Below are 17,362 nucleotides of genomic sequence, written 5' to 3'. Positions count from 1 at the left end.
ATTTCTTCCATATTCTAAAGTAGGAGAGAGTTAGAGATAAAGAATTGAGGTTGTTCAGAGGAAAAATCACTTCTACCTGGAGAGGATCAAGGAGCATTTCATGCACTCGGTGGTGTTCAGTTGATTCATTCATTGAGCAGATATGTATTGAGTGCTGTTACCTGCCTGATTCTGGGCCAACCTCTGCAGATATCAAATCAATAAGATGAAGTTGTAGGTATTCATGTCTTTCACTGTCAGCCGGAAGGCCCACAGGTGATGACGATACCAGGTGAATGGTATATTTTGAGATAGGATCCTACAAAAGCATACCTCAGAGGGGTGTATTCAGAATGGGATTAATGGACTGGTTGCCCAGCTAAATCCTGAGGGATGAGTAATTCAGGTGAAGGGCACCCCAGCCAGACAAAAAAATACACTAAAATTTTAGAAGCCAGAGTAAGGAGCACATTCCGGGAAATGTAAGACTCTTAAGCCAGCATTGGGGTTTGTGTTCGAAGGGCGTTTGGGAGATAGAAGGATGGGCTGACTCATGGAAGGCTTTTGATGCCACCTTCAATATACTAGCCTTTATCCCAAATTGTAGAGGAACACTGTAAAGATTTTAAGCAGGGAAATTACATAATCAAATTTATATTTCAGAGGTTATAAGATGGTGCTGATGAGTCAGATCTAGCATACAGAGGGTTTTAACATATTTTGAAATAGTCACCAGTGTGGGTATCAGGCTTTTTGAAAAATCAGTAGCTTTTTGTTGTTGCAAGGAGTTGGTGGGCTGGAGTCGCTTAGCAACTGTCCCTTTGGGAAGGAGTATGGAGTCCATCTTACTGTGAGGCTCACTTACTCAGTGCAAATGCCTGGGACCTGTAGGCATTTGAGGTTCCGGGGCCCATTTCTGAATGTTTCCTGGATTGGCAGTTTAGAGAAAAGCCATTTGAGACTTAGGACTAGAGGCTATTATAGGAAAGCTGATGAGAAATTAGGTTTTATCTTTAGTAGTAGTGGTAGGAATGAAGAGAAGGATAGAGATTAAAAGGTACTGAAGAGAAAGGGCAGAGAGGCATGCATCAGGATGGTGGTGAGGATGTGGGCTTCGTACGTGCCTGGCTGCTACTGCAAACTGTGTTTTTGATAATTAACCCCTCTGTGCAAAAGCTTATTTTTATTTTTTGTAAAATATAGATTAGAGGCCTACCTCAGAATTCGTATGAGGACCCAATAAGAAAAAACAAAGCTTTTAGCTCAGTAACTGGCTCCTATTTGTTCATATTTGGTGGTGGTGATAATGATTGTGAGGAGTAAGGAAGATACAATCAAGGTCGATGCCCAAGTTTCTGGCGTGTTATATATATTTGGTGAGCTAGGGAACATAGCAGAAAGTGCAGATGGTGCCTTCAGTGTTGGATGTGGTACGTTTGAAGCACTGTGAGACTGAGGTGGAGAGGTGTGATATGTGGTTGGCTTCTGGGGCCTGGAGCTCAGGGCCACGATGTGAGCAGGGCGTAGGCTGTGAGCGGATGATGTGGCCACCACCGTCCTCAAACCTTCTTTCCCCTCCATCGACTTCAGTCAGCCTTGATGATCACAGCTACCTCCATAGAGACTGACTTTAAACAACATACGAACAATGTGGGAGAGCTAAAATACTATGTTACATTTTGGCCGAAATGTTATCAAATAGTATTAGGTTATTGAAAAAAAATTTCCAGCTTACTATTTTGGCCTCTGGTCAAAAGAAATGAATGATTCAACATTTGTTTATATCAGGGCTGAAAAAAAAAATCACCCTTTCCAAATGTTGTATCTTTTTTTCTGTCTTTTGTTGGTTTTTTCTATTGTTCATCACCATCACTCCTAATTCTAAGCAAATAGTCAACTAAAAATGAATAATTGTTAGGGATGAATGACTGTCCTTTTTTTCAGCCCTGATTCAAGCCCTAGCTCAAATGCCACCTTCTCCTCTTACGTGGAGCCTGCCTCAAACTGCTCTATAGTGTGGTTATTTATGAATGTATATCATTTGTTTTGCTGGACTGAAAGTGTCATAAAGCTGGAAACTGTGTCTTACACATCTTTATATCCATACCAATAGCTTCTGCAATGCCTAGCATAGTTCAGTTCAGTACACTTTTGAAGGCAGAAGGACCAGGCACTTCTTTATAAAAGGGATAAAAGATGAATAAGATATAATCTTAATAAGCAGATTGTGGTTTTCAGGGAAAACAATTTAGTGAGAAAATGAATATATTTAATTTGCCTGCCTATCTTATGGCCTTATTACATATCGTAGATCTTGACTTTTGATTAAGATTCTGAAAAGAAATAAGTTTACTTGCTTGAAAGCACATAAAATGTAACCTGTGTCATCTGTTTATAATCCATTGTTTGCAATTTGGATAGACTCCTGATTCTCTGAGTGCAGAGCTCTTTATGGTGATAACCGCCTTATCTATGAAGGACTGTTTTTTGCTATATGGACCATCGCAGTGGACCGCCATTGCATTTTCATACTCTCCGCTGCTCTGTGCCTCTGGTCATTCTAAATAAAAGGCCCTTCACCCATCTACATGGTGAATTCCTACTCATCCTTTAAGATTCAGCTCATGTTTCCTCTTGCAGGCTTTCCTGACATTTTTCCTATTTCCACCTCTCTGCAGAGAAATTCCTTCTATATTCTTTTTAACACCTTGTATGACTGTCATATTTATCAGGAGACTATATGCTGTTTCGGAGCAGGTACTGTGTATTTAAAGAGCTCAAAGTCTAGTAAGGGAGCCAGATAAAAATCACTATGATAACACAGAACAATTATGTATAAATATAAACATATGTGAATATAAACATATATAAAGAATTTATGATAGAAGTATGCACAGAGGCTCACGAAAGCACTGAGGAGGGCTCCAAACTCAGAATGCAGGGCTAAAGCAAATCTTGGAGATAGTAATGTTTAAGCTGAGTGCTGAAGCATGTCTAGGTGTTAGTCTGGCAGACCAGGGTAAGAATGACTTTCCATGTAAAGGTATTAGAGAGCACGTTATTTCCCGAGAATTTCAACTTGTTGGTACATTTGTAGATGTGATTGGAGATGAGGCTGGAATCAAGGCATGAAATGCAGTGTTGAATGCCATAGTAAGAGATTGATCTAATATAAGCTAAGTAAACATGATGATGCATCAGTGAGTGTGAGGAGGGGAATGGCATGGTGAAATCATGGCTTAGCGAAGTCCCTCTCATAGCAGTGTAGGGCTGGATTGAGGTCCACAATACTGGAGCCAAGGAGATCATCGTGGAGATCATCATGCTGCCATTTGTCCAGTTTCTTATTGATGGATATTTAGTTTAGTTTTTTTTTTTCAAATTTCTATTTAAGGTTCTTCATCAGATAAATTTGGAACAATTAATGATTTAATGTTTTCTTTTTTAAAAACAGTATGCCAAACTGACAGATGCCTCACAAATAAGTCCATGCACAGTCACAAAATGATTCCATTTTTAAAATAGTTGATATATGGCTCAGTTCATTATCTATCAGTGACTCTTAAACAAATATTTTGGTTGCTGAAAGAAGTAATGATGTTTACATTAAAATTGTCTGGCCTTTTGTGACAATTGCATATTAAACTTGCTAAAACAAATATAATTTTAACTAAAAAGAATAATGTGTTTTATTATATCCTAATGACTTCTTACGTAATGAAATCAGATGTCTTGTAATTTTTTTTTGTAGAAAATTGTTTGGCACCACTTGTTTTCCAAAACCTTTTTACGACTCAGACATCTATGCTTACTTCTGTCTCTTCTTACTGGACTTGCCTGCTTGAGGATAAGGTATCTTATTGGTATCTCGTAATCTTATTGATTTTGATATCTCCAGTTCTTAATATAATATGTTAGACACTGGAGTTTTCCTCTTAGTCATCTTTATAATCCTTATTATAGCTGGCATTTTATTCAGCTCTTACTCTGAGATAGGTACTGTTCTAAGTACTTTATTTGAGTTTTTTCATGTAATCCTCTCAATAAACCTACGGGTTTGTACTATGTGGGTTTACTATTTTTTTTCTCCAGCTTTTTTGAAGAATAGCAGACAATTAGTTGCTTATATTTACATTGTACAATTCAATGAGATTTTTAAAATTATAGTTGGCATACAATAATATATTAGTTTCAGTTGTACAGCATAGTAATTAGAGATCTATATAACTCACAAAGCGGTACCGCACTAAATCTGGTATCCCTCTTCCCCCTTACATATTTTTTACAAATTGTTGACTCTTTTCCTTATGCTACATTTTATATTTCCATAGCTATTTTGTATATATTTGTACTTCTCAATCTCTTTGCCCTTTATCCATCCATCCAATCCCACCTCTCATCTAGTAGTCCTCAAAATATTCTCTGTATCTATGAGTTTGTTTCTGTTTTTGTTGTTGTTGTTGTGTTTATTTTGTTCTTTAGATTCCACATGTATGTGAAGTCATATGGTATTTGTCTTTATCTGACTTATTTCATTCAGCGCAATACCCTCTAGGTCCTCAAGGTAATATCTTTTGTTATCCCTTTTAGTCTGTGTGCATCTTTTAACCTGAAGTGAGTCTCTTGTAGGCAGCATACATAGGAGTCTTATTTTATTATCATTTAGTTTCCCTATCTTTTGGTTGGAGCACTTAATTCTTTTCCATTTGAGGTACTTGTTGATGAATATGTAGCTATTGCCATTCTTTATTCATGTTCTTGATATGTTTTTTTCTTCTTAAAAAGCCCCTCTAGCAATTCCTGTAATACTGGCTTGGTGTTGAGGAATCTCTAGCTTTTTTTATCCAGGAAGCTCTTTGTATGTCCTTCGGCTCTAAATGATAGCTTTGCTGGATAAAGTATTGTTGGTTGTAGATCCTGGGTTTTCAACCCTTTGAATATTTTGCGCCAAGCCCTTCTGTCTTGCAAAGTTTCTTTTGAGAAATCAGCTGCCAGTCTTATGAGAGCTCCGTTGTGGGTAACTAATTGCTTTTCTCTTGCTGCTTTTAATATTCTCTCTTTGTATTTAACCTTTGGCATTTTAATTATGATGTGTCTTGGCGTGGGCCTCTTTGGGTTCATGTCTATTTCCTTCACCAGGTTAGGGAGTTTTCCATCATGATTTCTTCAAATATATGTTCAGCTTCTTGTTCTCCCTCTTCAGGTACCGCTATGACATGGACGTTGTTACCCTAAATTGTCTTCCGTAGGCTCCTTAAATTATTATCATAATCTCCGTTACTTCTTTCTTGCTGTTCCGGTTGGGCGTCCTTGGCTTCCCCGTCCTCTGTGTTGGTGTTTTCATCCTCTTCTTCCTCCATTCTGTTGAGTCCCTCCAATATGCTCTTCATCTCAGATAATGTAGTCTTCATTTCTGACTGGTTCCCTTTTATAACTCCCATTTCCATTTTTATGTTTTTCATCTCTGTGTTAAATTTCTCACAGAGTTCATCTATACTTCCTTTAATTTCACTGAGCATCTTTATAACCAGTGTTTTGAAGTCTGCAACTGTGAGACTGCTTGACTCCATTTTTCCTTGAATTACGTTCTGTCCATTCATTTGGTTTCTGGTTCTTTGTCTTCCCATTTTGGCTGCCTTTCTTAGTCTGTTTTTATGTCACTTTGGTGATCCTTGAGCAGCCAACCCGGCACTGGTACTAAGAGCGAGCAGGTCCATCACTGCCAAAGTCTGGTTGTGAACACGGCCCCTTTAAGAGGAATGTCTGCAGCTCCTGGCTGTGGCATCCGTAGCCCCTGTCCTACTCAGCCACTAGAGATTGGGCAGCCTGGCATCTTTGACCCCTCCTGTCACCAACCATTTCAGGGTGACTTCTTATTTCTCTCCCTAGTTGTGCGGCTTTGCTCATCTAGACCCCCAGGCGACTCTGCTTGCGTTTGCTCCATGTTTCCATCACAACTTCGATGTGGTCGCAAGAGGGAAGGAGCTAAGCTCCTATCATCTATGCCATTTTTCCCAGTTCTGGGTTTACTATTTTTAAGAAAAACACAGCAGTGCTGGGAACATCCTCTGGTTCAACGTAGGATCTCCGTTTTAGAGCAGAGAGAAGCTGAGTCATGTGCATGAGTCAAGCGTTTCCTAAGCGGTAGAGCTGGGACCCCAGCAGTGTAATTGCAGCATCTGTGCTCTTAACCTCTTTTCTAGACTGCACGAATAGGTGAACAACAGCTCACAAATAATATCTGTCAAGATATGCATATTATTATTCTCATTTTATAAATGTTTCTCGATTTTGCGTTGAAAATTTCCAAATCCACAGAAGAGTTACACGCATAGGATCAGTAAATGCCCAGATACTTTTCACCTGCGATTGTTAACATATTACATATATGTGTTTATTTTTTCTTTCTATTTCACTGAGCCATTTGAAAGTAACTTGCGGGCAGAATGGTCCTTCATGCCTAATACTTCAGCATGCATCTCGTGAGAACAGGACATTTACCTACAAACCACATTATCATGATCACACTTAAGAAATACATGGATAACTAATATTATTAAATAAACAGTCCATGTTTAGATTTCCCCAGTTATCCCAGTGATGATTTTTTTTTTCTTTTTGATCTAGATCCAATCAAGTATCTTCATATTACATTTACTTGACATTCCTCTTTGGTCTCCTTTAGTCTGGAACAGTTCTACTACTTTTATTTTCTTCTTGACAATGACATTTTTGAAGAGTCCCAGGTAGAATGTTTCACAATCTAAATTTGTCTGTAGTTTTCTCATTATTTAATTTAGATTAAACATTTTTTTGCAAGAATATTGCATAAGTGATCATGTATCATGACATTTCCATTGCACATAATGTCAGGCTGTTCCATTATTGCTGACGTTAAGTTTGATCACTTGATTAAGGTTCTGTCCACCAGATTTTTGCACTGAAGGCACTTTCTTTTTATAATTAGTAATCCCTGAGGTGGTACATTGGAACTGTTTGAATATCCCGTTCCACAACAAACTTCCAACCAATAAAAGTTTTAACATCTGTGAATAATTTTTGATCATATCAATTATTTCACTAGTGGTTGTAAAATTGTGTTTTTCAAATTCTGTCATTCCTTCTGCATGCTCACTGACATTCTGTAAAAAGGAACTCTGTTTTCTTTTTAAAATCATTTTGGACCCATAGATTCTTTCTTTTATTATTCAGTAGTTATCAATTACTGTTCTTATTCTTTTTGGTGCTCAAATTATCCCACATTTGGCCATGGAACACCTCCTTTTCACATGTTTTTATCATTCTTTGAATACATCCATTTTATCACAGCAAAATATCCCAACCTTACTGCTCCAGCCCTGATTCCTTTTATTGTGAAGTAGCATTTAGAAACAACCTGTTTTCTGGGTGTGCTCATTGCTACTGTTTACCTACTTAAAACAAACAAACAAACAAACCCACTTCACACTTCCAAATAAATAGTAACATTTTCTTATATGTTCTTAAACTCTCATTTGGCATTAATCTAAATTCTACTCATATCACAATGGAAACTCATATCACAAAGAAAAAAATCCAAGTAGATAATGACACTCTTCAGAAGATTTCTTCAGTGAGAAGGGATAGTGCTTATTTATGATAAATAAAAGTTGGCTTGAGACGCACAAGGTGCAGATACAGACACATTTTTTGGGGGCTACTTCAGGATAAAAGTTAAATAGTGAGATGTGAAATGGTGCTTAGAAAATGTGTCTGAATTGGATGTTCCTAAAGACCAAAATGAACTAAGTCATCATAAGACAGCTTTTGGGAGACAACATTATATAGACCAAAAACATTTATTTTAACTTCATGCTCTATATTATCAAGCAATTGATTGACTTAATATTTGAATATAGTTCAAAAACAGTTGTAGATAAAATGCGAGAGCAAAAAACATAAATATAGCAATACTTCAGAAGAGATAACGATTCTAGACTTTATTAATGGTTCAGAATCTGAGATTGGCATGAAACAAGCAAGGGAGTAAAGAGAATATTTTGTGTTGAAATATTCCGGCAAGGTTACTTTAATTTTCTTAAAATTACAGATCATGCTCTTAACTGTGACTTTTCCTTCTTGGAAATATAACTTAAATACCTTTATGCCTTTAATTACCATTGGCATTCCCTACACGTCTCATCCTTTCCCTCTTAGTATTTTACTATAATCTCACTCTCCTTTCCAACCCACTCCAAATACTTAACTTCTGGACCTTTTTCTGAACACCAGAAGAACTAGTGGATTGTCTGTGGAACTGGCATAAGAAGTTTTTTACTAAAATCAGTCTAATCACTTAACCTGTGTTTTCACTTGTTTGCTGGTAAAATGAGGATAATGTTAGCCTCTCTCCTGCCTTATATGGATATTCTGAGGATGAATTTAACCAGTCACATAAAACGGTTTTGAGTTCTGTGTTCACGAGAGCATTTAATGGATAATATTTTAAAGTGATAACAGAGGCACTTTTATTTCAGTTTTTACTGCGGCAGGAATTTAGATTTGAAAACACGATAATCAGCACTAGAATACAGGATATTAGGGAAGCTGGAGAGTTGTTTTCCTCTGGAGATCTTGTAATGTGTAGGATTTTTTCCCTGTGGATTTTGTACCTAAAATATGGGATGGCGCAAGGCCCTTTCCAATGGAGCCCTGTAAATTCTGCCTCCATTCTTTCTAGGTCCCATTAATACAGCAATGAGTTATTTCATGCTGCTTTTCACTGCTGGCTTCCAAGGCCAATTGTTGTTTGAAAAAGGTATTCTTATTGTATACTCCTATTAGCCTCAAATGAGTTCATTCATATCTGAACTCTCTGAAACTTATTAGATGTAATGCGAGCTCTCTGGAATATCCCAGTTTTGTACACATCCATTCTTTTGCCCTGCCCTTGCATACTTCTGTGCCACCTTTGTTTCTAAATTGCATGCCCTGGAAGATAGGGTTCTTTGTTCTGCTTTTACTGGTGCCATGTCTGAATAGCAACATGATGTAGATGAACAAAAATTACAAATGAATTTTAAGACTCTAAATATAATTTTATTTGCATTAAGAAAATCCATCTCAAGTTACTAACAACACTTGAGTTTGAGTTGGTTTTTTCCTTGTCACTGTCCAGAGCCACCATCTGCTGGGGCATCTCAAGAGATCCATGTTTTTTTAAAAGTTGACATTTGACTCCCAGTGTGATTAGTTTACATAAGAAATATCATATAGAATTGATGTGGGAGTATAATTTTCCCCTAACTTATTTGATAACTCACTATTTACATCAATATCAGAAAACACTATCCAACTCTCAGAACCCCAGTTACATCCATTAAGATGAATTTTGAAGAGTAAAATTTTATTAGATTGCAAACAGAAGAGGCTTGGACTTGTGACATTAAAGAGCTTTGTTTGCTCTGCCAGTTGAGACTTGTTTCTTTTTCTAGTTAAAGTAATGACTTAGAGGTTATTTTAAGGGCACTTTGGAGATTATGCTGCAGGACTCTTAGAAAGCAAATTTCGAGAGTGATTTACCAATTTGGGCTTAATTCTTGCATCTAATTTTGGGGTAAAAAAATCTATCATTCATTCATTGACGATCTGTGATCCTCACCTGACTTTAACTTACTGAGCTGTTAACCATATGTGGATGCAGAGGACACTAGACTATCAAATACAGCCCAACATTCTTGGTCCTGATTCGCATGAAGGTCTCAGAAGCAATGCTCCCTTTTCTGATAAACCTGTAGTGATAACAGACGCATTATTTCTTTTAAATTAAGTATATCATCTATTTTTGATGCTTTTAGAAGACCATTTTAAAACGGACCACTAATAGTGGATCACTTATTCTTTTGAAGTTATTGTTGTTTTTCTGACTTAGACCCAGCAGGTTGTAAAGGCTGATGTGTGCTGGCCACTGAGAGCTCACATCACAGTGAGTGGGTTATCAAAAGGTAGACTAGTTTACACAGGAGTTCATTTTTCTCTCGTCTCAAGATGTGTTTTCTAATTTAATTCTCCAGATATAGAAATGAAGTGTTTAAGATACTTAGGAATTGTATTTGGCTGCAAGTAATAGTGACACAAAGAATTGCTAAATTGCTAGGATGACAATTTAGGGTTCATATGATTTCTTGCTCTGCCATCCTTTTCATTCTCATGATGAGCTTATTGCCACAAAGTGGTCTCTGAAGTTCACCATGACTTCTATAGTCCAAGCAAGTAGGCAGAGGAAGCATAATAGGACTTTTTGAAGTAGCATTGCAAATGTCCCAGCCAGTAACTTCTGTTCACATACAGTTGGCCATAATTTAGTTGCTTGGCTATTCAATCTACCATTTCTAACCCATTACACACACACACACACACACACACACACACACACACACACACAGAGAGAGAGAGAGAGAGAGAGAGAGAGAGAGAGAAGCCATTTTATTTTAAAGAAGAAGGGAAACACAGATACTGGTTAGCAGCCCGCAGGTTCTGTCGTTTTTGACCTGCCCTGGCCTGTCTTGATCTCATCGGCTGTTACGAGCACTTCACACTGCAGCTCCACTGGGACACTTGGCACTTGCACAGAGCCGCCTTCACTGTCCTTCCCCCGTGCTTTGCGCGTATTCTCAAAGGCTTTGTCCCCCATCCCACTGTCTCTGCTTCTCAGGCATCGCGCAGATCATGCTTCCCACAGGAGGCCTTTCCAGTGCCTGCAGTCAGTTATCTGCCCCTCCCCCTTCCCTCTCTCATCTTATCTCTTTATCATAGCCCTTGTTATGTTTGGTCAATATATTATAGTTCCACAGTTAACTTCTCATATCCTCAGTGACTCATTTCCCCCAGACTTGCCTCATATAATACATTATATATAACAAAAGTTCAATACACGTTTGTTGAATTCCATTTCAGACCTATTGGCGATAAGACAATAGGAAAAAGTACTTTTGTGCAACGTTTTTCAGAGTTTCCTTTTTGTAAGAGGAAAAACAAATTTGTTATATGAGAATTATTATTATTTTATCCCATTTAATAGCTGTTGGCTAATACATAGGTCGTTGGTCACTTCAGCGAATAGTGTGTTGGCTAGATGAGCAAAGAGCAGTAAAAAAAAAAAAAAAAGAAAGAAAGAATAAGTTACTGACACCCTGAATATGTAAGAAACATTAACAGCCTGGCCTCTTGGAATGTGTGCATTTGATGTGCCCAAGATTAGGGCACTCCACTGAGAACAAACAAGGAGAAGGGGAGGGGGACAATAAAAACTTTTATTCTTATAAAGCACCTGAAAGGGCTATAAATGATGTTCGTCAGGCTGGCCAGGGGGTCAAAAGGCAATATGGCCTGGGGGCCTCAGGGTTAATTATGTCATAAAATGTCCTAAATATATAGATATATTTTAAGTTTTTAAATGGTACTTTCTAAACAACATTTTCATGTTTTTACAGATATTTTCAAATTCCATATGTTTTGACTTACCTTTAATGATTTTGAGATGTTTACTTTTTCAAATGTGGCACTCTGCATGCCTCAGTGATACTTGATTTAGGTCATATTTATATATAATTATTAATATGCATGGAACATCTTTATTTTAAGATTTGAATAAATTATATTCAACTTGCATTTCTTGATGATGGGACCTGGAAATTACATAAAAACGGCTTATTTCTGGGACTCGTTTTAAAAACTGCATATAAACCATCTATCAGGTGTACAATTGACCTAAAAAAAATATTAGAAGTCCCTCCTCTATAGTTCATTTCTTCTTACAGATATGAACAAAATTGCTTCTCTTTGAATTTCATAATGTGTCTAAAATCAGATTTAAAAAACTTTCAAGCACATTTCTTTACCATTTATACTTTCCACTCTGCTCATCCTTTCTTTTTGCAAGTTTTTAAATACCTACTGAGCTATCTAAGGATTAGTAGTGATGCAGGGTCTAGTTGGAACGACAAATAAATAGTCAGGAAAGGCCTGAAAGTAAAATTGGCAATAAGCCCTCTGGAGTGCCAGGCCAGGGAAGGGTAATGAGAATTGAGTGAGGATATGTAGAAAACACCAGAAATAACATGCACTTCAGTTTCACGGGAATATTAGAGTTTGAAGGAGATGCTGTTTGAGAATTGTCAGAATCTGGGAGCATATCCCAGAATGGAGAACAGCCAGGGCTAATATGGGAAGGAACAGGTGTCGGGAACTTGAGAATTCAGGGCCATTGTTGATCTCATTCCCTTCAGTCTAAGATGTGTTAGCTCTTCACTCAGTGGTTACTGAAGCCTGTCTCTTCCTGTCGCACACACAAGTCATGCCTTCTTCATGTCAACTAGACTCTTTCCAGTTCATATTGCATATCACCACCAGGCTAATATTCCAGAATTTTGATTTATATCAGGTAATTCTCCTGATGCTGATAAACTTTTCCTATAATGTGTATATTTTTCAGTTTCAAATTGAGAGAACATCATCTGAGACCACTCATCTATGACTGTCTACTTCTTACACTCCTATCAGCAGCTACCCATTTCTTTAACTTGAAAAGCCTCCTTAGTGTCTCCTAAATAAATGATGATCTATTTTACTGTAGCTTCCCCTTACCTTAGATAATATTCTCCCTTTTCTGTCTGCCCATGCTTCAAGATCCCACTCAAGTCTGTTCTACAAGGTTTTCTGTACAAATCTATGTCGATATGGTTGTGTGATGACTTTGTTGACACATTTCATGTGCCACCCATTTGCTCATAAATAAATGTTGCCTTGAATTAAAAACATGATTGTTTTCTCTTTCCATTTAGACTGTACGTTCTTTGAGACCAGCGACCACTCTATACAATGATTTTGCATCTATTTTAGTACTTGGCATAACACTGTACACTTATTTGGCACAGAACAAGGTTTCTTAATCTGGCACCATCACATTTTGGGTTGGAGAATTTGTATTTGTGGAGCCTATCCGAGCACTGTAGGTTGTTTAGTAGCATCCTGGTATTCTACCCACTAGATGCCAGTAGCATCCTCTCCCTAGTGTGACAACTAAAATGTCTTCATTTATCCAAGTATCCCATGGGGGTAAAAATCGCCCCAGCTGAGAATCACTGGTATGAACTAAAAAGAATAAATTCTAACCAGTGCCTTAGCAGTAATCAAAGACTGTGAAAAGATTTGAGTGATGATTTTATAGTATTTTAAGGTCTTGAAGAAAGACAAACTCAGTTGATGGAAGGTAGTAAATGTAAAGCAGAACTTTCTATTTTCCGTGACAGGCTATAGGAAAGACGTTACAGATCGATGAGCAACTGCAATGCAACTAAGGTGAAGAAAGAGCAAGATGATAAGGTGTTCTTAAGTTGAAGTTCCAAAGAATACTGTTTCAGTTTTTATTTCTTTTTAAACCATTTCATACCTAGAAATACCATTTCCAATAAAATAAGTATTTCATTATTTAACTGGAAATTTATCTGGAGTTTATATATAACCAATATATTTATATTAAACAATATACCTGATTTTTTTGAAGTATACATGAGAGAATGGGTTTGATATTATAGGTGCAGGTTATTTTAAAGTTATAACTATTAACAGATGTCAGTTGTGTTTATGTATAGTCTTACATATTTTTTTGACTATTTGAGTGTTGTCCTCAAGTTTAGCAAATTTTTCAGCCCCAAGTGATACATGCTCATACATGTACATAAAGTGTGGTCTAGACAATACTTAGCACTCTAAGACAGTGATTTTGTATATTTCTGCTACTCCGTTGTAAATTCTTAGTTTTATTTTTCAGCATCAAGCTAGTACATGATGTAATTTTATATGGTGTGCTGCTGATGGGGAAATAATGCATGATATTGTCTTTTCAGCATCAAGCTAGTACATGACGTAGATTTTATATGGTGTGCTGCTGATGGGGAAATAATGCTTGATATTGTCTTTTCACAGCTGTATGCCAGCCACAGTGCAAACATGGTGAATGTATCGGACCAAACAAGTGCAAGTGTCATCCTGGATACGCTGGGAAAACCTGCAATCAAGGTAGGGAAACTGTGAAACAAGAAAACAGTTATAAGCCCCCTCTATTCCTGTCTGCTAGAAAAGTTTTGAGTCCTCATGCCTAACCGCTTTTCCATAACTATTGTTCCACATAGGTGAGCTGCCATTTGCTGAAAGGTAAACATATAATAATGGTAAATCTTTTAAAATTATTTATCAGAGGACAATTAAAAGAATTTCACCTTCTTATTCAGAGTCACTGCTAATAATTAAAATGTATTTTGAAGAACAGAATTGCAGCACCAGTGATGTTAGAAGCCTTACATTCTGCTACTCCTTGTTCATGTGCTAATTAGTGGGGAAACCTTGGCAACTTGTTAACCTCCGTGGACCCCAGTTAGATGACCACACTTTAAAATTCAAAGTCAAGTAGGAAGTTCGACTTAAAATTTTGAGGTCCTTTCAAACTCTGAGCCCTTCAATTTCATGATGAAATTCCCTTCAGCTGTTGACCAGTTTGCAGTGTTCTTCCAAGAAATAAAGATTTTGATTACTTTAGCAACTTATTTTTTTTTAATTGGCATCAGCTTATAAAAGCAAACATTTATTTAGCACTTACATTAGGCTGCAGAGTATTTATTATAATTATAATTAAGTTATAAATAATAGTGCATTATTTTTTATTTGAAGAGATATCAAAGATATTAAGTATCTTATCCAAGTTTATAAAATTAGTTGGTAAAAGAACTACTATGTCAGCTTAGAGCCATTATCTATATAATTCATGTTCTTTCTGCCAATTTAGTTTTAGACGAAGAAATGTCATTGGAAATGTGATCCTTTGACTCATGCTAACACATCTGACAAGTCTTCTTTTTAATTTCAACCACACACATCATACCATTAGGAGTAAAAAAAAAAAAAAAAAAAAAAAAAAAAAAAAAAAAAAAATCCAGAAGAAAACCTACAGTTAGATTTCACTAGAAATATGCAAGGATAAAAGTCAGTTTTTCCCTTGTTTCTTAAATGTTCTCTGTCATTTCAAATATCAAATGAAACAATTATGTGGGATCTAACTGTCTCATAGATACTTATTTGACCTCATTCGATACAGAAATGATATTGTTAAAACATTCTTGTTCTTCAATATCTGATACTCCTTGAGGTGTGTCATGTAAACCTGTGATTTACAGATTTCGTTGTCATAACAATCCAGAACACTAATGTTTTAAAGTATGTCAAATTGTTCACTAACAGAGGAAATGTATGCTAGTAAAATGTGACATGTCCAATGGTAGGGCAAGCTGCTATTCTAAAATGTATTCTAGATTATCTACTACTTGATTTGTAACTAATTTTTTCCAATGCTTCTTTTCTAATAATATTTTAAACTTGGAATTTATCCAGCACCTGTATTTTTGAAATAAATGAGGTTCTTATTTTCTCACTTTACTCTTTTAAAAACTCATTTGATTTTCCTTCTCTAGTCTAAGTTCTCAAGTAGCAGCATGTTCTGTTCTGATTATTGAGTTATCAGTGTTATATCTTAGAGTCCCAGCATGCTTCTTTTTAAAAAGTGATGAACATAAACCATCAGAGGTTTCATTAATATGTCAGCACCATAAAACTTGTTGTCCTGATGCCAAGAATTTATACAAGGAAGATTATTGAAAGAAACTACTGTTGAGATTGCAGAAAAATTCATTTAAATTTATTTGTAGGAGCTGCATCCACTTTGTTTCAAAGATACTAAAGCTATTATTGGAGCAAGGATTCATCTCTAGGTATCTCTTATTTTCAGAAAATCAGTTTACCAAGTACTTTTTAAAAAAATAATACATACTTGTTTTTCTAAAGAAAAACTGAAATACAGTAAGTTGAAACCTTGCCCTCTAAAACTAAGTTCCTTAGGGGGAAGAGGATTTCATTAGTAGGAAAATGGGATTTTACCCCTGTAGAAATAGTGCTGACACTGAAAATGTAATTTCGAATCCAATCTTGAATATAAAACTCCTGCTTATAGTAAACCTAAAAGCTATGTTTTAATCATTGCTCTTGTTGCCTTTCTTATCAAAAAAGGCAATGTGGAAAGTTCCTGATGGAAAGGTTTACGTTCTTTGAGAGCAGGAACCCTCTATGGTGCCTCTCTGATTTCTGGGTTTCTAAAAACTATTATTAAAATGACTTGCACGTGACTAGTGCACACTGACTATTTATTAAGCAAGTAACTGTTTCCTATAATGGTTCTCGGTCCTGAAAGCCATAGGAGTTGTCTCGTACCTTAGTCTCTGAACCCGTGGACTGCGAGACCTGTAAGGGTGAGTGAGCTGGGTAAGTGGGAGAGCTGTCCAGAGACCACCCCCCCCCCCCGGGAACGATCTTAGAGCAAATTGCCTGTATCTGCTACATAACAAATTAACTTACACCATTTTACCCAGACCATACATTTTAATAAAGTGGAAAACATGACTCAGAGATAAGCGAAATCAAACAGGTTCCTTTTTCCTTGAGGAGAGAAATGTCAAGAAGAGGTACCTTGAAATAATTTCACAGAGCTGACAATTAGCTTTTGATTAAAAGTAGATTTGGGTATAAGGTAAATCTCTGCTAAAATTTTTGTTGTGAAATGTGTACTTTAAGAAATCACCTCTTGGAAACTTGCTTGGGTGAGTGAACAGCTTGAGTAAATGACAAGCACTTAAGAGCGCTTGGGGAGCAGCCAGAATAGCAGGGCAAGCCTGCTTGGGAGCTGGCTTAATTTAACAGCCTGTCACAAAATTAGTATAATCTGCCCTTGGTGGCTTGCTCTTCCCCATGAGCCATTTTGTGGATTTGCTGTAGCTGGATCACATATAAAACCATAGGCTTGGACTGATCATCAGCATATTCTATGAGGTACATGGTACCTTTTACAGTAGATGAAATTCTAACCCATATTCTGGCAAGATTTGCTTTTTTCTACTTTACTTTCTGTGGAGTTTTATTCATGCATATTTTTCCCTTCCTTGAGTCTTTGTACACATACAAATCCTCTTTCCCCTCAGCCAAAAAAGGATACTATTATAGATAAAAATCTTTTTATAACTTTTCTATTAGGGAATGATTCTTAGCATGTAATACATCACTTTTTCAGGAATGGAAAATATTCTTTTGAATTCAGTGTGCTTTATAATAATTTCAGAAGAAACATTATATCACAATTACTAATGTTGGACGTGGTTTATGTATCATATGTTGAATTTCTTATCCCAAGAAAAAAATCAGTGTCTTGTAGCAGATAACCACACAGTTACCTTCGGTAGTTTAGTTAAATCTGAGAAGCTGCTTGCTTTCCTTAGCACAACAGCTTAAGTATTTTAACCCTAAT

At 36.6% G+C, this 17,362-nt stretch overlaps 1 protein-coding gene across 6 annotated transcripts in view; it reads left to right on the top strand.

The window, feature by feature from the left end:
- NPNT (nephronectin) overlaps positions 1-17,362 on the top strand; it is a 79,957-nt gene that overhangs the window by 18,685 nt on the left and 43,910 nt on the right. For all 6 annotated transcript variants that reach the window (XM_036227638.1, XM_036227636.1, XM_036227633.1 and 3 more), the window contains one exon: positions 13,945-14,037. In XM_036227638.1, the coding sequence (XP_036083531.1) occupies positions 13,945-14,037 (93 nt within the window). The remainder of the gene's footprint in view (positions 1-13,944; positions 14,038-17,362) is intronic.

The sequence above is a fragment of the Rousettus aegyptiacus genome, unplaced genomic scaffold (assembly GCF_014176215.1).
Source record: "Rousettus aegyptiacus isolate mRouAeg1 unplaced genomic scaffold, mRouAeg1.p scaffold_m13_p_10, whole genome shotgun sequence".
Classification (NCBI taxonomy): Eukaryota; Metazoa; Chordata; class Mammalia; order Chiroptera; family Pteropodidae; genus Rousettus; species Rousettus aegyptiacus.
This window is presented reverse-complemented; position numbering and strand designations above follow the sequence as displayed.